Source organism: Vespa velutina, chromosome 9 (genome assembly GCF_912470025.1).
Source record: "Vespa velutina chromosome 9, iVesVel2.1, whole genome shotgun sequence".
Classification (NCBI taxonomy): Eukaryota; Metazoa; Arthropoda; class Insecta; order Hymenoptera; family Vespidae; genus Vespa; species Vespa velutina.
In genome coordinates, this window is record NC_062196.1 from 1,843,124 (window position 1) to 1,865,970 (window position 22,847).

General features: G+C 34.1%; 1 protein-coding gene across 2 annotated transcripts in view; it reads left to right on the forward strand.

The window, feature by feature from the left end:
* LOC124951470 (beta-1,4-glucuronyltransferase 1) overlaps nucleotides 1–22,847 on the forward strand; it is a 39,672-nt gene that overhangs the window by 1,520 nt on the left and 15,305 nt on the right. Inside the window, exons 2-4 of one of the 2 annotated variants that reach the window (XM_047499910.1) lie at nucleotides 7,340–8,301; nucleotides 9,334–9,514; nucleotides 18,071–19,453. In XM_047499910.1, coding sequence (XP_047355866.1) covers nucleotides 7,340–8,301; nucleotides 9,334–9,514; nucleotides 18,071–18,277 — 1,350 coding nt within the window. In that variant the 3' untranslated portion in view covers nucleotides 18,278–19,453. Of the gene's footprint in view, nucleotides 1–7,339; nucleotides 8,302–9,333; nucleotides 9,515–18,070; nucleotides 19,454–22,847 lie in introns of those variants that run through there. The other variant, XM_047499911.1, reaches the window with a different exon arrangement.

Below are 22,847 nucleotides of genomic sequence, written 5' to 3' on the forward strand. Positions count from 1 at the left end.
TTGAAAATTGCAAAAAATCGAACTAAATTTTTTTTTTCGTTCGGTCATAATCACATAGAAATCTGTTCCAATCTATCAAGAGAATTCGAGTAAATATAATATTTTCGATATGTTTTGCAGCGCTTTCGTAATTTATGACTGACTTCAACATTAATGAAAAAAAATTTAATAAACGCGCGTCCCTGCATTCACCATTTATTAAAATGCATGGTTGAGCTTGAACAAAGTTCGTGTAACATTTTTGTACGTTCTCATGGAAGCAAATTTGTAATAGCTTTTGACTTTTCTACCTTTTCTGTCGGTCGACATGTGCAGTAAATACTGGACATTGATATAGTGCTGTACACATATCTAACTTAACCCGCAGAAAATATACAACCAGGTTAAATGATCAATGTTAACTCTTAGTTGCTTCATGGTGGATCTTATGTAAATAGATAATGGATCTCCAGCACTTGGTTCGGGTTATTGGGCTGTTGCCGTTAGTTGCAATTGCCGAAGGGCAGTTCATTACCTGCCGGACTCTATTTCGATGAGAGCTGTGTCGAACTCTAACCATTCATGCCTTTGAAGTGGTAGTTGCCTCGAGGGCGTTCGCTATGGAACAATGAGAATTATCCCTTCTCCTATTTCTCTTTCTTTTTCTCCCTTTCTCCATCTCTCTCCCTCTCTCTTTCTTTTCTCTCTCTCTCTCTCCCTCTCTCTCTTTCTTTCTCTCTCTCTCTCTCTTTCTTTCTTTCTCTTTATTTTTCTCTCTCTCTTTCTCTCTTGCTCTCTCCAATACGTCTTTCGTTTCTCGTTTCTATCTAGGCACATATATATGTAGTACACGCATACAAGCGTAAGAGCGTGCGATATCGCTTGTATGTTTGGCGTTGCTGATTGGCTCGCTTCGGGCGAGGTATTAATCATCCTGAAATTGGTATGTGAAAGGTATCTTAACGAACTGACGGATGAGAAAGCTTTAAACTACATTTCCATATCGTTTGTCTTTTACATTGAGTGTCACGAGTAACGACGTTTCCATAATCGATATTTTCTTCCTTTCCTTTTTCTTAATTTGATCATACTGCGAGAACCTCGTATTTTCCATTCTATAAAATTTGGAGTTTCTTTTGATGAAACTAGCTGTTTTGTTTGATAATCAAAACGAATTCTCAATAAGAGGAAAAATAATAGCTTGTTAGTTATCATACGAGTAATTGTACATTAGTTTGAAATAGTTTCGAATCATTTCGTGGCTGCGATATCTTGCCTAATCATTCGCTATCAAGATGATTGTAGACTATGTTATAATTGCTTACATCGCGCGTATAGAGAGAATTACAGTTACGCGTGGTATACGCATTATTACTAGAATATCGATTATCAGATAGCCATGCGTCTATATCTCTTCCTCCATTAATTACTGATAATAATTCTATATATCGATACTATGCATTAATTAGTATATATACTAATATATATATATATATATATATATATATATATATATATATATATATATTAGTGTATATATATATATATATCATACTAACTATATATATGTAACGCTATATATATATATTATTACAATAAAAGTTATCTTTTGAATGCTCGCGTTTGCTATAATTATATATAGTTAAATTATAGGTATATGATTTCGTAAATATTCATTGATGAACAATATTTAGACTGAATGTACATGAATACGTTATTTTAACAGGCTACATATGTATACATGTATAATACCAAATGAAAATACATGGAAGTAATTCTTATTGTATCTTATATTTTTAAGAAACTTACTGAACATTAGAATTATAAAACTCGTTCGTGTTCTGATTTTTTTACGAGCTTGCAGAAAGATAAACAGCGTGTTAATTAAACGTAATGGAAAGCACACGTAGCTAAAGTTCCTTGACACGATTTACACATTCAGAAATGAGAGAAGGGAAACCTGTATGTCTAGTTTTTTTTTCTTTTTATCTTTTTTACATCTTCTTTCGTCGTACTTTTCTTTTTCTCGTATATTTCCTTAGCTACTTCTATTAGTGGTAAATTATAGAATCGCAGCTTGTTTAATTATTTCGGTGGTTATGTAAATAAAATACGTGCACCACGGGTAAAATTGAAGACGTGCTAATTATCACGCAAAGGGAACACAAGGAACAGAGCAAAGATGGAAAATGAGTAGTAAGAAGTGAGTCCCTTAATTGCAGTGGCTCCCTACTCGACGAAAGTGTACTCTCTCGTTTTTCTTTTCACATAACGGTTTATCTGTGTGCTACGTTTTCCAAGGAGAAATAGCTTCTTTTTTAAGGCGACTTCATCGAAAACCCTCTTTAATTAATGCTTTTAACAGATCGGATTCAAGATGGAAACGGATAGGCTACCATAGATAGAAAAAGCAAAGTAAACAGAAACTTGGATGTCTTTGCCGTTTTCCGAGAGTATTTCCTTTTTAGATATATTCTTTGTGCGCTTTTATTCTCTGCTCTAAACAGTGGATCATTACAGAGTAAACTTACTAACGAACTGAAGCGAATTGATCGAAAACAAAGGGAGGTTTCAGAACGTTTAAAACCTTCGAACGATAGATAATCGTGAGCCAAGCCATTTTCCAAAAGTCCGATAATACGCAAGTTCGATTGTATCTCTTGTTCTTTGGAAGACGAAGGATAAGGTAGGCGTATTCGTTTATTATCATGATCCGCATCTCTTTTCAATGGGCTTTTTATATAGTGTATCCGCCTGGATAGTTTAAGAGTTTCGGAAGAGTAAAGGAGAAGGTAAAAAAAAGGAAGTATAGAAAGAAAGATAGATAGTACGAAGGAGGAGAAAAATAGAAGATAGAAGATAGAAGATAGAAGAAGAAGAAGAAGAAGAACAAGGGAAAAGGAGTATGCGAAGAGTCGAACGAAAGAGACTTTCAAAGAATTTCCAATTCTCAGCTTTTCAACGTCGCCGCTTTCGACGCTTTCGTTGATGTGAGAGAGGTTATCGTAATGAACGGTATTCAGTTTAGTTTGAGGTAAGTTACGAGCCAGTCTAGTCAGTCAGTCAGTCAACCAACAAACCAACCAACCAACCAACCAACTAACCAACCAACTAACCAACCAACCAACCAACCAACTAACCAACCAACCAACCAACCAACCAGCGAACCAACCAGCTAGCGAACCAGGAAATATCGGTGTAGGCATCCAGACACTGATTGTGAGATAGAAGTAAAATGAAACGGTAGAAGAATTGAAAGGCGGAATTCACCCTCTTTCTGTGCTTCCAATCTTCGCGGTCATCCTCTCTCTTTCTCGTCTATTACACAACCCGTTCATTCTTCGTTCATTTATATCGATCGAATAGACGAAAAATTCGTAGGAAGATCCAATGGATACATGAGGTATTTACGTTGCCTTTTATAGACGGATTCTCATTCGCAAGAGAACTGTACTCATCTAAATGCACCTCGTACTAACTAACCAACCAACCATCATTCTCTTCCTCTCTCTGTTTCTATTTTTCTCTCTCTCTCTCTTTTTCTTTGCCTATCGTACCGTTTTCATTCCATCCTTTTTCTTCATCGAATGCCTCGAACGTGAACGTTTCGAGTCAAATTTTATTTTTTTATTTTTTATCTATCTTTTCTTTTTTTTTTTTTTTTATAGAAACTGATCGATGTCGAAAAAAATACACATTCGTTCACTGCACAAAATATTTCGAGTGTTTGGAGGAAGGAAATGTTCGGGCCTTTGTTTCCTTAATGAAGTTATAAAAGTAATTTCGCTTCGATAGATGAAAGCCATGGAATTCCATTAATTAAGGCGATAAAGAATCGTTCAACCGAAAAGCAATAAGCGTCCAATCTGTCAGAAAGATCAACGTACCATATATCTATATACATATATGTTTTGATATAAAATCAAAGAACGTTGAATTGAAAATCAACAATCGTTAAGTTAGGAACAAGTTGAGAAAAAAGAATTAAAATTCGAGGTTTCGTATTTAAAACTGACATATTTTCATTTAAATATCTCTATAAGAAGATAAAAAGTAAATAGATATTAAATATCATTGAGAAAGATCGTACATTTAGATGTTCATGTTCAACAGGTACATTTTTGGAAATAAATGTTGTTACTTGTTTCGACCATTTTCTCGATGTCTCGAATAACGTGCGTGGAAGAGACAAGTCAATCGGGACGCGAGTCCTTGTACTTCCTACCTTGTACGAGATAGGCTGCGGTTTCGAGACTTGGATGTGCAACGAAAGCCCGAGAATACACAATTTGATAATGGGTTAACTGTGTAACGCTCGCCCGTTTACTGTAGAACGTAGGAACTGGTTCGAATCGGTGATAACACTGTGCTCGCATAATCAATCACGCTGTTCTCCCATCTCCTCTCTCTCTCTCTCTCCCCCTCTTTCTCCCTTTCTCTTTCTCCTGCGTTCAATTGAACCACGATGTAACACCAAGAACGGAACAGTGTCGATAATAGCAGAAGCAACAATAACAGCGATAATCATACGCATTTAGAAGTAGTTGTACCGACTGATCGGAAGAGGTAAGAGGCACTTGTTCATTCTCTAGTTAGTGGTAAAGGTACATGTAATGGTAGAGGTCATCAGTACTGGTGTTTCGTCCGTTGGCACTTGACACGTTTGATGCGCTTATGCCTGGCTCATTGGTGGCTTTCCTATGTCCTACGACAGAATTAGGCCGTGTTTCTCACTCTCCTTGCCAATTACGTCAACAAGACGCATTTGATTCCAGGATTATTCGCGTTCATTGCCCCATTTGCGCGTTATTTGAAATACATGAGTCACGAAAGCGATATACTGGTATCCCGTTTCTAAATGTTATTCTTTTAAAGTGTATTATTGTATTTTAAAGTTTATTCTTGTAATAAGATCAATTGGAACATTGTTTGGAGCGTGACTAAGAATCACCTTTCATTTATTCAGTTTCGTTCACTTATATTCGAGAATTCTTCAAGTTGTTGTCGAATTTTTTTTGAGTACTCTTAAATAATTTCTATACCTAGTTGTTATCATGATAGATACAATTGTAATATGTGATGATATATATTACGAATTAGTGATTTGTAGTATTCATCAGTTGAATTATAACAAAAGAATTAGGCAAATATTTCGAAACAAAATAGGAAACAATAGCTATAGGAATTCATTTACGATCAAGTTTCAGTAGTTTTAGAATGAAAATTATATTATATTAAATAGTTGCGAAAATTATATTATATAGTTGTAAGTTAAACACATGTTGCTGTTTCTTTCTCTTTCTTTTAATTCTAGTCTTTGTTCCTTTTCATTTTTCGTAAACTCACGACAAGTTAATAAATCTGGGTACACCTGACGAGAAATACACGTCTTTTCCGGGCCTCTGTTGGATTCTCTGAGGACAAGAAGGTTTTTATTCTGCGTGACACTTTGTTTCAACGTCTCGCATTTTATACTCCTTCGCATGGTTGCACGCAAAGTCAAGTCGTTTCAAAAATCTCTGCAGCGGACGTGCGAACATCTTTTAGCCCCCTTTTTACTTTGTTTCTGCAAATTTAGAAAACAGAAATTTCTTCGTTTAAAAAGTAGAGCCAATCTTATATATGTTATATTTTATAATATTATATTAATAAACATTGTATATTTTATATATAATATCTCTCTAATTAAGGAAGGAAACAAAGTACATGGAAAAATATAATAAAAATATTTTTAATTTCATATTCATCTAAATAACTAACTTATAAGTAACACTCTTATAAGTAATTTGTTTTGAGATTGTCCTTACCTTTGTATAATATAATATATCAATGGATAGCACAAAAGTGTTGTTTCTTTTTATATATAAATTTGTTAAAACTAACTGATTTTATAAGCTGTGTGTTTTCAAAACAGAATTTCACACACATGCAAATATTTATTTTTTTAAATGCATATATATATATATATATATATATATATATATATATATATATATATATATATATATTAGTCCTCATTGTATTTCAAAGACATCATTAGACATTTTTTCTTTACTTTTGAGAACTTTGCCATGAATATTCCTCGTTGTGGTCTTAATTGCACGCAGTAGGACTTCTCTTTATGCGATTGGTATGTCTACCGAAATGACCCTAAAGGGCGATGCCAAGTCCATTGTCCTAAGCCGTGCAGTGCGGTTCATCTAACGCGTTATTGCAGAGAGTCCTCGTTCGGTGCGGCAGCTTGATTTTAACAGGTTCAGGAAGTCATACGGTCCATTATCGTTTCGAGCACTATATCCAAGTGAAATTTTGTCGGCTGTCCCATTGGACTTCCATGGAGCACTTCGGTGAATACCATACAATACCTACAATCTGTTTCTTCCGTTTAGTACTATAATTGCACCGTTATTACGAATACCATAAATCATCGTGAATAGAAACACGAATGTACGTATGTACATTTATCTTTTCGTATGATTTTGAAATAATCATCGTTTATGGATGTTCGATAGTCGATGTTTCAATTTAATTTATTTCTGTTAAACTGAATTGAGTATGTTTTATAATATTTTATCGTTATTAAATCAAAGAGTTGAAAATAAAAATTCTTCTCTACTTGTTCGCGAATAAAATATTTTTTAGTTTGATGAGATAAATTAAATCGGCTGTCTTCGAAATATTGTAACTGCATCGTAAAGTGTATCTTGAGATAAAATGAAAACTACTCAATGTTCTCATTCGCACATTGGTTGCAATTGTTAAAGTAGAGACGTTCAAATCTTTTTCACCTTTATCATCCGTTTCTTGATACATTCTAGCCTAAGGGTATCCAATAGAATGCAAAGGCACGAGCAGATAGAAAAGCGGAAAACGATTTATCTCTTGGGTTTTGTTCCGAAATAGCTTTTGGTTGTTGGTATGTTGGCACGAATAGTACGTCTGGGAGAGGCGTTTTATAAACTTATTATTGATATCTAGGTGGATACTACGAGTCTTTATTTCGGTGTTCTTATGTAACTTAAATCGGTTATTTACTTACGTATTGTGTTTATACTTACGTCCTAACGATATAACACATCGTTCCCATGAGTGCATTAAGCAATTGAACAAAGTTTGAGACTCGTAATGCTTTTTGTATCGTCCTTTCTAACCGACAAGAAACTTGTTGCCGAGTAATTAGGACCATAAAATAATTTGGAAGGCGCGATTAAAAAGTTTCTTTGTTTTACTTTTGCCGTCTAATACATAAATATTCAATTTTAAAATGTTTATAAAAATGATTATAATGAAACATATAGAAATTGAAATATAGACATTTAAAATCTTGAGATACAATAGTATTCGATATTTTTGATTGTAGTTGCGATGCCAACCATGGAACCTCAGTTTAACCAGCGTGATCGTTTTGGCACTATCCAATATGCTGCTGACCTTTTTACTACTACAGTCGGAAACTTGCACGCAGAATTCGATAGGTCGAGAACTCGAGATAAATGCCGTCACGGACTGGAATCTCGGTACCCTACTCAAGGAGCAACAGGAAGAGTGTGCGACGCGGGATTATCGACACACGACAGTTGACAGGCTAAAGCTCGACGTGAGACTAGGCAGATGGGATGCCCGTAGGCTTTTCAAAACGTTCGATTCGATCTTCGTCGGATCTAGATTTTCTGAGCTTTCGCAGACGTATCGAGTTTGTCTTGCCACGCAAAGTTCCGTCGAGAAGTTGCACTCGATCGTTCAAGTGGCCCATCAATGGACCGGTCCAATGTCTGTTGCTTTGTACGCCGCTGGCGATGAAGAGTTCGAAGTTCTGCAAAAGTATTTACTTTATCTTAAAAAGTGCTACGAACCCGTACGCGAAAGGATATCCTTTTCTTTGGCCGTGCCAAGGGTCAAACCACCCAAGAAGCAACCCCGTACCTTTGCCCTGCCTGACATCATCGATTGTGCCAAACCGGAAGCTACCCTTAACGAACTCGTGTCCGGTATTTCCGTCGAGCAAACGAACTGGAGAACGCGAAACGTTTATCCTCAGAATCACATGCGGAATCTAGCTAGGAAAAATTGCCAATCCGATTACGTTTTCTTAACGGACGTCGATATTATACCAAGCCTCAATCTCACCGGTGCTTTAGATGACTTCCTTAGGAATGAGAACTGCGACAAGTGCGCCTACGTCATACCCACGTACGAGCTGGACTCGCGTGTCAGATTTCCACCGAATAAATCAGACTTGGTCAGACTGGCGAGAAAAGGTCTCGCTAGACCCTTTCATCAAAAGGTTTTCATCCACAATCAATTTGCCACGAACTTTACGAGGCAAGTATTTTGCATTTTATTAAGATAGTTAAAGAGTCATTTCACAGTTACTCTTTATTTATAGTTCTTTTAATGGAGTACATTTATTAATTTCGAAATCATATCGTTATTGAAGATATTTTATTAATCGAAATGATAGATTCGCATCTCTCTCCATTGTTCGATTATTTTCGTAAAATTCATTCGTAACTGAAAATCGATTGTAAGGATCAACTAATTGGTGACTTGTCTTATCCCCGCCCTTGTATTGATTTATATCCAATGAAAGATCTCTCGATCTCATTTGATTGTAAGACGTCGGCAAAGAAACATTGTCGTCAAGTATAAGGTATATCATTGTAAACACTCGTTGGCTGTTTTTAGTACAAGAACGGGACGGCGGATGACTCAGTTTACTATTGATTAATCGTTATCTTGATTATTATTTTCTCTTATATTATATTTTGAGAACGGTACGTTCAAAACAATTTTATTTTTTATTATATTGAAAGAGGTGGTTTTTTAATAAAAAATATAAGCGCAATGAATGTCGGTTTTTTAAACATTTATTATTTTTGCCAACCACTGTGCATTGTGCACGCAGTAAACTCTCGGGAAAAAAATATTGGAAAAAATTACAGTATATTCTCGAACTTTCCTCTTCCAGCATACGCTTTATAAATATATGAGCACTGTATAAACAAAAACGTAGTGATCGATTGAATGTAGCACGTAATACACACTGGCAGAGTATACTAGTTATATATACAGACATTAAACGTATTTTCCGCATATTCGAATGTTAATATTTAAAAAATATTTTTACCCATGTTTATTTGAGATTAAGAGTTATAAAATATTAGATTTTCAATGGCAACGAAAATTTTATCACAAAAAGTAATCGATTTCGTTTGGAATGATTTATGTATATGTGAAATGTTTCATTTTATTTATACAATCCTGCGAACGAGAGCAATGTTATCAAAATAATAAACAAAACGTTGTTACAAGATTCACATTAAATCAATTCATTTTACTTGGTCGTTCTCGCAGATGGGTGTTGGACGTGTCACCGACTCACAAGAATTACGAGAACATAAGAAACGGCAAGGTTTATGTGAGTCACGATGTGACAAATTTCGAATTCCTTTACGAGCCGTTCTACGTGGCAAAGGATACTGCACCAGCTCACGACGAAAGATTCATGGGATATGGATATACGAGAAACACTCAGGTATTCTACTTTGACTCAAATGGATATACATTTCTATTTTCTTTTAAGAAAAAATTGATCGAATAAGTAGATGCATGATTCTCTTCCACTATGTACAGTGAAAAGCAAATAACAACATTTGGAGGAGGTATATTTCTTTCATTTCTTTTCTTTTATTTTCTTGCTCCACCTCTGTTATTATATAGCTTTGTTCTTATCCTACAACAAGCACCATGATTGCGTGACAGTAATGTTAGTATTGCATCGAAAATACGATTTTAACATGCGATCACATCTACGAACAAAGACAAATATGCAATATTTACCAAGATAACCATAGTTCTCAATTTATTTCTATTATTTTTTAACGATCCTTAATACTCGTGGTCTAAAGATTATGTTGATACAATGGAATTGTACATAAGATAGATACATAGAATGGATACAAAAAATATGTGATAAAGAAAATTAGAAGAAATGAAAGAACTATTCCAACATAGGCTATTATTATGGTTTATATATTTTAATTCGAAGGAACTTAATTGAAATACTGAAATCGTTATTGTTTTTATCTTTTATCAGTTTATTGAATTTACTTAGAGTTGATAGAGATAGCAATTGAACGTACGATAAAGTTGGTACACGTGAATTGTATTACGAGAAAACGCGGGCACTCACGTTCCTATGTCCGATTACGAGCTGCTTTAGAGCTGGCGAGAACAGGGGTGAGCCGTGAAATCGGCAATGGAACGAGGGTGGAGACAAACGCGCACACGATGGTAGTTTGGGGGTTGCAGCAAACTCGAACGAGCGAACCTCTCGCGCACTAGGGACATTAATTGAATTACGTATTATCATTCCCGTCGTTATCGGACGATGGAGGCTCATTTTGCAGAACAAGCATTATTCAATTTAAACTTGATACATCTCTCGTCGTACAGTCGAATGTACGCATTCGAGAGGAAAGCACGTTACCCTGTCGTTTTGGCATACGCGTGCTGTTGTAAATTGGCATTCACGAATGTATTGCCGTGCTTAATCCACAGATTAGCTTTATTTCTGTGTCCGTAACATCATACTCGAACGTGTAATTGTATGCACATACGAAGTGACGGGAATGGTTTTATGATAACAACGTGTCACTCGTGAAATTTTTATTCAAAAAAAAAAAAAAAAGGAAAGGAAAAAAGAGAATACTATCTAGGGAGATAATGCATTTAAATATTTAAATAAGATGCATAAATTGTTCGATGGAAATTGAGAATAATAATGAATGATATTGGTTGATTAACGAGCTTAATACCTAGGAAATTTTTTTTATTATTTCTCGAGGAAGAGTAAATTTTTTATTACAATGCGAATTATTTACGAACGAATCAGGCGTTTTGCATTTTAAGATATTACTTAAATATTCGAGATATTCTCCAACTTTCAACATCTGCGAGGTATTTCATTTGGATCGGAGGTGGAAGCTTAAAGCCTGGTGCGATTTGTAACCACTTCTGAATCCTCCTATTCGGTGAGAAAATATAGATAGAAGAGAGTATCTATCCCGGGAAATTCTTTCCTCATCCATGTTGCGCGCATTACAAGCACGAGAGGAATCTGCTCTTATTAGCGAAGTAACGCCGAGCATTGCATTCGATGCACGTATACGCGTGCAGCCATCGTTCGCGTTCTCTTATCGTTTTCCATTGTTTCTCTGCTTGCACGAAAGAGAAAAAGAGAGAGGAATCTCGTGACTAAATCGATCATATATTATCTAATGTTTTTTTTCTTTTTTATAAATTAATACGAAAAACTTTCACATAAAAGATTCATATAATACAAAATAAATTCATCAATATTTAAATTTAAATTGCCAAAGAGGGAGAGAGAGAGAGAGAGAGGAGTATGTGACTTGAATTTTATAAAATTCTACTTTACGAAAATATGATTCTCAAGATCGATTGCATTACGAATATAATAAATATGAAAATGACATTCTACAAAGTGGAAAGATTATCGCTATTTTATTTATACGCTATTATTGCGACAAAGAGCAATAGCAAATAGAGAGAAATACAAAAAGAGAGAGAGAGAGAAAGAGAGACCTACGTTGGAAGAACAAATTTTGTCACAACCTAGAGATAACAAAATTTCGTTGTGCAACGAAAATCCTTGTGCGAGACTTTACAGTTTCGTATTTCGTGTAAAACGAAGTACCCTTTAACTCGTTGCTGCAATAAAACGAGCATAAATCTACACACAGCCATGCTCTATCCTCTTTCGTCGGTGTACCGATAAGTCTAGTGCAGAAGAGTAGAGTGTATGTACATACATACATACTTACATACAAAGAGTGTTTTCGTACTCAGAGAAACGTGTGAGTTAGGAGACATTGTAACACTTCCAATCGGATAGTACCTTTCCTTTTCTACATACATTGGTATTCGTGTCTTTCCTTCGTGGTTGGTTCGCACAACATCCACTCCCTACGGAGAAATGAGAATTGGTATCGTTCGCATTTCCAAAGCCTTTTATTTCCTTTACCTTTCTAAGTTTCTCGGTGTCTAGTCGAACGATTTATCTAGCGCAAATTTTCCGTACTATTTTTCAATTTCTTACGAGTTTATAGGTATTTTTGCCTTTTTCTTATTTTCTATATTTTATTATTTGAAATATATTTTTACATTAGAAAAACATAATGTTATATTTTATTCATCATTTTCTTAATTCGTATAAAATATTGATAGTTTTATGCTTCTATACGATCGATTTTTTATTTATTACATTCAAATTCGAACATCTCCGAATCTCATAACGTTTTCTCAACGTTAGAATCGTATTCGTTGATTTAAATATTCAATTTTGTCAACGAACTATAATTTGTAATTTATCGAAGAACGGGGCAAGAGAAGGAATTTGAACAACGTCGAGTTGTAGTATTGATTATTATTAATGATTTAATCATTAAAACTCCAACAAGAATTATTATAAATAGAATTTTTGAGCGAATTAATTGGATGTACTCATTTGATGGAGAGACCGACTGAACGAAATCAAAAATAATAAACCGTGTAATCATGTAAAATGTATCTATGTATGTCGTATATCGTATACGATATAGAGAAATTGATTTAGAGTGATCGCCGATATATATTTTCTACGGAATTAAATTAAATGTCCGACGGAAGGAACGTAGATCAATGAACCGTGTGGATAACCAACGTGATTCGTTATCTTCCCTCGTTTCGTTCTAGCATGATTCGTCAATTAATCGGGGTGATACAGTAGCACGTAATAACGATTCATTCGATTTAAGGCCGGCGTCGTGTCCTACCGCAATACGGCAGCGTTACTACTACTACTATTATTACTACTACGAGAGAGAGAGATAGAGATAGATAGATAGATACAAAGAGAGAGAAAGAGAGAGGGAGAGAGAGAGAGAGAGAGAGACCTTTTCGTGTATGCGAAGCAACTGAAATCGAATTGAACGTGATAGTGTGCTCGTTTTGAAGCTTCATCGCCGTCAGTCACTCCCGCTGATTGAGCGATTAACGCTGGCACGAATCGCAGATCGAAGAAGAACGGATTTTGGAAATGAATGATCGACGATGAATCCGATCACCATTGTTTCCTGCCAATTGCTTCGTGACGTTTTTTTTTTCTTTTTCTTTTTTCTTTTGCTTCATTTTTCCTTTTCAGCGATATCACGTATAAATGTACAAAAGAAAAAAAAATCTGATTTTTATTGGAAAAATTGTCCTCGCATATGAGATAGGAAAGATAGGAGGTAATAATTTTCATCTTCGACTTGTTTCCTCGCTCGTAATGAAATTCATCGACGAGTTCGTCATCAGGGACAAAGAATAATACTGAAAAAAGTGCTCCGATCGGATAAGAAAGAATCGTATGAAGTATGAATGCCGTTAATTTTGCAGTTAATTCCTACCTAGAAGATTAATTGTCGAGGCCGACGACGAGGATGAGAATAACTGGTTGGAATTTAAATATCTCGTACGCTAATGCGAGTGCACTCGCATTTTCTTCATAACGGAGGTCGATCAAATTGAACCATGATTTTTTCTCTTTCTCTTTTTTTCTTCTTTTAACATTCTATAAAGTTTTTCCGTTTAACGCTTTCTCATTGTAGACTTCTTCCATTCTCGTCATTATAGCGACACCCTTGAAGGTTCGTTCCCTTGCACGTTCCTAAGCCACCCTTAATGCTCGGAATGTAAGATAAGTGGTAACGGCGTACGGCCGGAGACGCCTTATTCGCTTGGATTTACACCGACGTGCGATCGCATAAAACTCAATTATCAGATTTACCACGCTAGTTTATCCCTCTCTCTCTTTCTCTCTCTCTCTCTTTTTGAGATTCATTATGACGTTACTGCCCTAAAAGAAAAGAATTATTTTTTTTTATTTACTTGATTCGTAACATACGCATCGCGTATGCAAGATCACGTAGAGATAGCTTACTCGATTGAAGTAATTTCAATGCATACATCCTTGCATATATCAACGCATATATCATTATCTTTCTATTCTTATTCAAATGATGAAATTTAATTCGTCGATTTTAATTCTATCTTAATAATATATCTTATAGACATTATACTTTTGATACACGTCAAATAAATGAAAATTGATATTTCATATCGTTTTGATATATATATATATTTTGGAATAAAAAGTTGTAGCTGAGTTAGATGGGTTAGCTCAATCGAGGTATTCCGATCGATCGAAAAAGAAGACAGATGCGTCATCAAGACTAAGTAGACTACGTCGAATCTTCTTTCAAGTCGAGAGCTTAGAACGGTCTTTCTTAAGGAGAAAGAAGGATGACAGTGCGGTTGAAAGATAGGACAGCGTCGAGCAAAGTTTCGCGCTCGCGTGACGGATGAATCGCTTCTTCTTCTTCTTCTTTTTGTTTTTCTTCTTTTTCTTTTATCTTCTATGCTTTTTTGCCTCGATCGAATTTAATAATAGGACCGGCTGCGAATAGTAGGTGGAAGATAGAAATAGAGGAAAATCGAAGGAAGGAAATAGCCAGCTGTGCTAGCCTGGCGTGCCATGGCCGTGATGGTCGGTGACCTTAATAGTGCCACTGCCAGTAGGGTTGATGTCGATCGTCCTGGTACCGCTGGTGGCGCTGTTGTTGCTGTTGCTAGCACTCTCTCTTCGATGCCGAAGCGTGAAATTAACCCGAACACATTTCCCTCAGGTACACGCGACGTAAACCACACTCTCCACATTGTCCAATTCCATTTACGTGCGCTTTGCAACTACGAAGGAACCTTTTGACCATATTTGTGCTACACTGGTCAATATATAGGTATATATTAATATATTTCTATTCTAAGTGTTCTCGTTTCCTGCGGGACCTTATGCAAAGATGAGATGGTAGATATCTATGCACGCATCATCGATCGAATACATATGTTTTTTTTTTTTTTTTCTTTAGCTTTTTTCCTTTTTCTTTTTTTAGATTGTACGGTGTATTTTAAGCTTTTAGCAGAAAAACACGTAAGTACAATATAATATGAATATTACATTACGATTTACGATTTTATTGAATTTTTATGATAAATTTGAATTTAGAAAAGTAGTTTAGATAGAAGGACACTTTTATTGTACTTTCTTGTTTGATTGTTCACGTTAAAAATCTATATATTGGTATATATCTATATATCTGAAGTACGATCGTTATAACAGCATCTGTAGAAATTACGAAAATTTACATAAATGCAAGAGCCAGAGGATTGTTCGAGTAGACGGCGGTTAGATCGCGGACATGCAGCGTGAAGCCGACTCGAGAAGTTCTGTCGGTTGTCTAATAGAATTCCGAATGTTCAAAGCTTCGTCGTTATATTATTATACCGAAGGAAGGTCGAGTGTGTTCTGAAACTTCGTGAAAGTCAATGAGACACATACATATCGTGTATCTTTCTTGATAACCACTTAGAGAAGAATTGGTAAAGCCGTATCATTTAAGATATTTTATTTTATATTTCTTATATGGTATACATTTTTACGAAAGATCATATTGTCAATTGTAGTTTAATATTTAAGATACTATTATATGTTTAACCTTTTTCCTATAATAAATTAATTTGTTTATAAGTCTTTTTACAATTATTAAATTTTTGCCTACAATCATTTATTTTCTTGAAAAGAATTTTTAATCTCTATACTTTAAAATTTTGGATTCCTTCGGTTCGAATATAGAAAAGTACGTGTTTGTAGATTTGAAATTTGAATAGGTTTGTCTATAGAAATCGATTGATCGACATTCATGATCTATCAATAGTTCGTAATGTTGGTTTAGAGATAGATAACTTCCCTGGACCAATTAACGTAGATAATTATATGTAATATTTACCTGAAAACATATGCAATCAAACCTATCGAAATGTTTGCATATTGTCGTTGATTATTGATTCCCATTGCTCTATTGACAAATTCAAAAGGACGATTATTTTGAAATCGTATTTTCTTCTTGAGTTTGATAATATTGATAATACTTTAAGAGAAGTTAGAACGATTTTATTTCGAATATACAGAGGATTTTAAATATTTTACTTTAACGTTTATCTTATCTAGTTTTTAATTAGAATAGAAGAGATAATAGAAGGTCAGAATTTTCAATACCAAACATTCAACGAACGTATTCGAAAACTCGGATATATATTTACTTACACATTGTATTATAAAAATGAGTACACACATCTGTGTAGTCAGAGCGATTTAATCGAGCGTCAAGACGAATATAGGAAGCAGGTACGCGTATGTAAATTGCTTAATCAACGCGCAGCAGTTGGAGTTGTTAGGTACAATTGTTTTGGCAGCGTTACCCTTCCCAACATTGGAAATTATACGTTGTGCATCGTCGTGTGTCTCTATGAGACAAGCAGAGCGTCTCTAGGCTGTCGCACGTGTGTCATCTTGTCGTTACGTATAATTATTCACGGTTACGCTTCGAAGATGGAGAACAGCGAGATTAGATCCCGTCCATCAATCCCGTCTGCTTTCCTATCTATTCTACAACGCAGAACCAGTAAACGAACGAAGAAGCATATTAACTCAGAATATTCCCACGTTCTCTAGCTAGCATTTGCGTTAATTAATTAAGAAGTCAAAATTACTTACCTTCGATATTATACTCACATCCTCGACAATCATTGTCGACGAGAGCGTTCGGGGATGTGGCAGATACACATATTTCATAGAATTTCCGTAATATCAGCTCGATCACTATTCATTATGTTAATCACCTTTCGTCGCGTGTCCGTAGATATAATGTTTGTATTCAAGGTAATATGAAATTTAAAATCAGATAACGAAAGTTGATTTCGAGAGATCTTGTAAACTTTTAATCTAATTAATTGATATTTGATGATCATTAATTACTAAATATATAAATGTTTTCTTTATTTTTTTTCGATTGGAAATGAGGTCAGTCATTGGATAATGATTGAAAAAAAATAAAAGAATTTAAAGAGACTTAATTCGAATTTAACAACTTAAATTCGATTCTTTTATATATCATAAGAAATTTGATACTATGTAACATAATCGTCTTAAGGATTTATAGTATCATACACGGACGTTATTGTTACATATGGTTATCCAGGAAAACACGAAAGCAGAAGCTTGGATCTTCTCTGTCATGTCCGTTCAGGCTGTCTTGGTTGGTAAACCGAGGCCGAGATTACAACATTGTCTCTCTTTGTTTTTAATGACGCGTATCCTTCCGCAGAAAACGTACAGTTCCCGCATGCTTGTTTAATTTTGTCGTCTTTGGGACGTGAACGAAATTTAATACGGTCCGGGAAATAGAATACTTACGTGTTCTTATCATGCAGCTTGGACACGTAAGTAGATTGAGGAGAATAAGATAGAAAAATGAAATGAATAAGATTTAATCAATTCAATGTGAATTATTTTTATGTGAATTATTTCAATATTATGTGAATTTATTTATGTGAATAATATTTTCTATATTATTGAATTATAAAACAAACGGAACAAACGAAAGACTCATTGACTCAAAGTATTTCGAAATTCAAAGTTATGATGAAGTGTTCGTAAAAGACTTGGATACTAGTTTGCTACATTCCGTTTCCTTCTTCCTCTCTCGTTTTTCCTCGTTTCGTTCACCATGTATTTGGCCAGGACATGGATACCTCCGTGTTATCGTATCTTCACAGAGGGGAAACCAATTCTCCGACATTTTTCGTAGGAAACGTTTCTCATATTAGATCCGCCATGCAACGATTTTATCCTCTTCGCCGAGTTTCTTTCCTTTACTTACCTCGTGCGATATGCGTAAGTGTGTATAGATGGTATACTTGTATTTTGTATAAAAAATATTTTTAAGAATCTAAGATATTAAAAACTAATTTATTTTCGAGGCGTTTTTTGAAATTATTAGTTTGGAAAGGATTTTTAATTTTCAACGAAATTACGATATTATTATTTTTTCTTTCTTTTCTTTTTTTTTTTTTTTTGTTAACAGGATATATAGAAGAAAAAGAAAGCGAAGAGATCGATGAATTAAAGATCAATTTTATCTCTCTGTTTCAGGTTTATGAGATGTTTGTGGCTGGCTATCAATTTAAAGTACTCTCCCCTGTATTTACCGTACATTGGGGTCTGCAGACGAGAAAAAGTAGACCTTCCTGGCGTGAACGACAAAACAGCGCCAATAGAAAATATTTTGAAATGTTTAAAAAAGAAGTTTTTGCTCGTTATATGCGAGATCCCTTGAAGATGATGAAAAATACAAACTGACGAAAACATCATCGGGGAATCCGTTGAACTCGTTACTATTTACCGTCCTTTTGAACGACGTAGTTTAATACAAACAGACTTGAGAATTCAGTTTTGTTGGCTTAAAAAAAATTTATTTTTCGTATCCGTACTATTTACATTTGTATGTTCATACACACACACATTCGCACATGTACCCTATACGAAAAATATTTTGAAAAGCTCATTATTGCTTGATCTTTTTTATTCATCATAAACAGGTTTTTAAATCATTTCTCGACTTTTTTTTAAGATGGTAATATCTTAAATTTAATAAACCGTCGGAAGATTTCATGGATTAAAAAGTGACCAAAATTAGTCTTATTTTAAGCGTTTAATCATCATTTTTAAGAAATTATTTATTGCGAGTTTAATTAAAAAAATTATAAAATCGCGTTTAAGAAGTTAATCGATCGCAAAAGATCGAATGAAAATCAGTTTTGAATAAATCAATAAAACGTTAATAATTTCTAATTAGAAGACGGTATTTAACGTATTTTCCAGTTCATCGATTCGTCCTAAAGTAGCCAATCGCTGCATCGTGGCTCTTGTTACTTCCACTCACGATTTTCCAACATCGTCAGAGACTGCCACGCGGGATCACGGAATAAATATCTTTCTTCTAAGTTTCGTGGCACGTACTCGTGCACAAGGAAGAGAATGAGTCGGGAGCTAAGTGAACGTACCTCGTTAGCTGTCTAGCTTCTAGAGGGTAGACGGCGTATAAATTCAGAGATCGATACGTTGAAAACGATCTCTCCCTCTCTTCCTTTCTCTCTCTTTCTTGCTCTCTCTCTCTCTTCCTTGTTCTCTCTCTCTTTTTCTTACTCTCTCTCTCTCTCTCTCTCTCTTTCTCTCTTTCTCTCTCTCTCTCTCTCTCTCTCTCTCTCTCTCTCTCTCTCTCTCTCTCTCTCTTTGCTCTTTTTAAACATCGTCGAAAGAGCAACGAAAGATAAGTTTATAATTAAGGGTTGATAATTTATATCGTTACGCGCACGATTCCGTCGTATAAACAAAATTTTAATGAATTTTGTAACATCGATAAGCACATGTTTCATTTGTACGACAACTTGAGAACTTAACTTTGTTAATCTTAAACAATTAAAATTCTAAGTTTGACGATCTTATGTTGTTATACATGTATCATATATATAATATATATATATATATATATAATATATATATATTTATATATATATTTATATATATATATATATATATATATATATATATATAAAAGCCTATACAAGATGAAGTGCTAAAGGAAAACTAAAGAAGTGCTAAAGGAAACTAAAGTTAATTCATACTTTATCGGCATGAATTTTATTCGTGTCGAAGCAAAAATTGAATTTTCCTCTTTTTTATGGGAGGTAAGACCGTTAAAACCGTTAAAATGGTATTTGAACAATTATCTTTGCTTTTTGATATAAAATGTAGACTATCTGCTAATTGCACGATCGTTTATTTAATTATATCGTCGTAAAATTTGTAGACTTGGTGGATGCCTTTCCTTTTGGTATTATTATCAAAGGAATTTCTTTTCTTTTTATTATTTTCTTATTAAAATCGCCATTGCCATTAGATAATTAATTGTTTCTCACGTTTCATATTTGAATGATTGATTCATCGATCATTATTATCGAATCGTGTACATGAAGTCACAGCCTTAAAACGCAAGGCACTTTTGTATTGTAAAATGTAAGATTTAGATATATGTGCAAGAAATATTATAAGAGAGTATACAAATAAACAAGAAAAATATAATAAAGAATTGTGATGTATATGAAACGAGACTTATAATGATTTTAATAATTTCGTTCCGTTTCAGGTTAATCCAATTGGATACTATATAACTTCATTTAACATTTTTATTTAATTAAATAAATTATAACATCAACAATGATATTTTCCTTTATAAGTAATAAATGGAACCGTTTTATAATATAATGGAATGTTTAAATCCATGATCGAATCACTTTTATGGCTTACGTACGTCTCGGCTTAACAAAGTGTATTTACAAGTATCCTATCTCGTAATGGAAAGCTCAAGGAGGCTATGAGATTTGTTATCCTACTTTATTGTCATCACGGTCTCTTGTCGATGTAACGCATCGATGAGACGGATTAAGCGTTACATTGATTGTGATGTGAAAGCACGTTTCCTTACAGGAAAATTATGAAGAGGCTGATATTGATAGAAGTAAAGTGTTGCGTAAAATATATGTCTATTAAGAAAGGAGATAAAATAATTGATATGAATTATTTCCTTTTTATAAATAATTAATCCATTTTAATTTCAATGAATAATCGTAAGATATAAATCGTTAATCAGAAAACATCCTTGTAGATTTACAGTAAGATGATAAATGATAATCATTTAGTAATATATTTGTTTAGATTTGTTCTTCAAATACAAATCGATAAATGCTTCGAATGCTAGTGCCATTTTGGAAAGACGTCATTACATTTCGAACATTACAAGAAAGACGCGTAGTCGCGTATACACGCGCGGAGCTTGTCGGTAGAAAGTACAGTGTACGAAGTTAGTTTGACGATAACTAGCAAAGTTATATGCGGCGGTTGTAAGCCTCCGGTCGAAACTTTGTAATCACCCTGTACATTGGTCGTGGAAGAAGCGTTTTTCGTCGTGGAAGAACGCAAAGTTCGTTCAAGCATGAAGTTCTTTAACTATCCTCGAAAAGTTTTTCAAAGACATTTAACAAGAAACATTTAATATCGTTATTCGTTAACTGCCGTTTGTTGTAAAGACCGAGCATTATTATCGATGAAAAATTCTTTAATATTTATAACAACTTATCGAATATATACAACAAATAATATATACGTTTGGTATTATAAATTATTATTGATAAATATCGACTAAACATTTACATATATATATATATATATATATATATATATATATATGTATATGTATGTGTATGTGTATATGTATGTGCATGTAGGTATGTTCGACATTATTAATCGTAATATCGATACTCTTAACGGTTTCTTCATGGAAGTAATTATAATGTCTATAATTTCGATAATAAGATACTTTGTCGTGAAGTATTAAGAGATAAAGCGAATCTTATCTCGATAATTATTTTGTTCGAACTTCACTTGCAAAATATATTATCCGATTATTCAGGTAGAATATTAATATCGATAAACTTCTTACCTATTAACTTCTCTTGAAATATCGCAATGATAAGAATTAATCAAGGGGATTATATGATTCGCAGAAATGAATCAACTTTAAGATGATAAATTGGTATTTACGTTGCGTTTCTTCAAACTACATTATTTCTGATCTTTTTGATATACAGAATATCAAGATAATAACATGCACATTTTGATGCATTATCTCTTAAATTCCTTTCTACAGAAATGTCGTTGAGTCAGCAGGATTCTGCTTGTTAGAAAGAAAAAGCTTATCGACATTTTAAACAAAAACGTCACTTATATATTAATCTGTCAGTTTTAAATTCGATTAGTGAAGAAGGAAAAATATGATGTGGCACTTTCGACAGAAAGTGTTATTTCGCTAGTTATCCAATCGATTCCATCTTCTCTCTCTCTCTCTCTTTCTTTCTCTACACTTATTATTAGATAGACAACCATTTTACGTTAGAAGCAATGTTATTTGACAGGAACAAAATAAATAAAAAAATCGATGGTCAATTTTATTCATTTACATTTTTTTTTCTTTTTCTTTTTCATTTCATAAATAAAATATAATTTCAATTAGGATTTACATGCATTTGCATCTAAGGATCGTCCCATAATTTGTTAAATGGGTTCGTTTGAGCTTTTTGACTTGACATATACACACACATACACACATATGTCGTTTTAAAATGATTTAATTTCTTCGGTTACGCGTCGAGAACTATTTAGGTAGTTTCTAATCGAGATCGAACGAATGCAAGAGCTGAAAGACAAAGGAGTTGCTGGATGAGACTGAAAAGGAGAAAGAGTTAGATAAATAGATAGATAGATAGATAGATAGATAGATAGATAGATAGATAGAGAAAGAGACAGAGAGAGAAGGGGTGGAAGATAAGTAATAGATTGTGTGTAGAGTCTATGGAAATTGGATGGACTAGGTGGCATCATAGAGAGCATGGTTAGATGCTATACTTCGACTACTATTTCGGTACCTGACTAAATTTTTAGATTCAACATCGTGACTCCGCTTCTTCTTCTTCTTTTTTTTATTTTTTTTTCTTTCGTTCGACCGAACAGGCTCATTAAATTTCTTTCCTCTTCCTCTCATCTTTTCGTCTTCCAATTCTGTTCTCTCTCTCTCTCTCTCTCTCTCTCCTTTCTCTCTCTCTCTCTCTCCTTTCTCTCTCTCTCTCTCTCTCTCTCTCTCTTTCTCTCTTGTATTTTAATTTTATCTTGCTCAGTTTTATCTGTTAGGACCTCATAATGTCTGCTGAAAAGATTTACGAAAAAAGATTGCATCGAGCGAAAGCGAGAACAATGTAGAAAAAAAAAAGTTGGAACCTCGTACGGTAAATATGACTTTATGCAAAGTGAAAGTAAT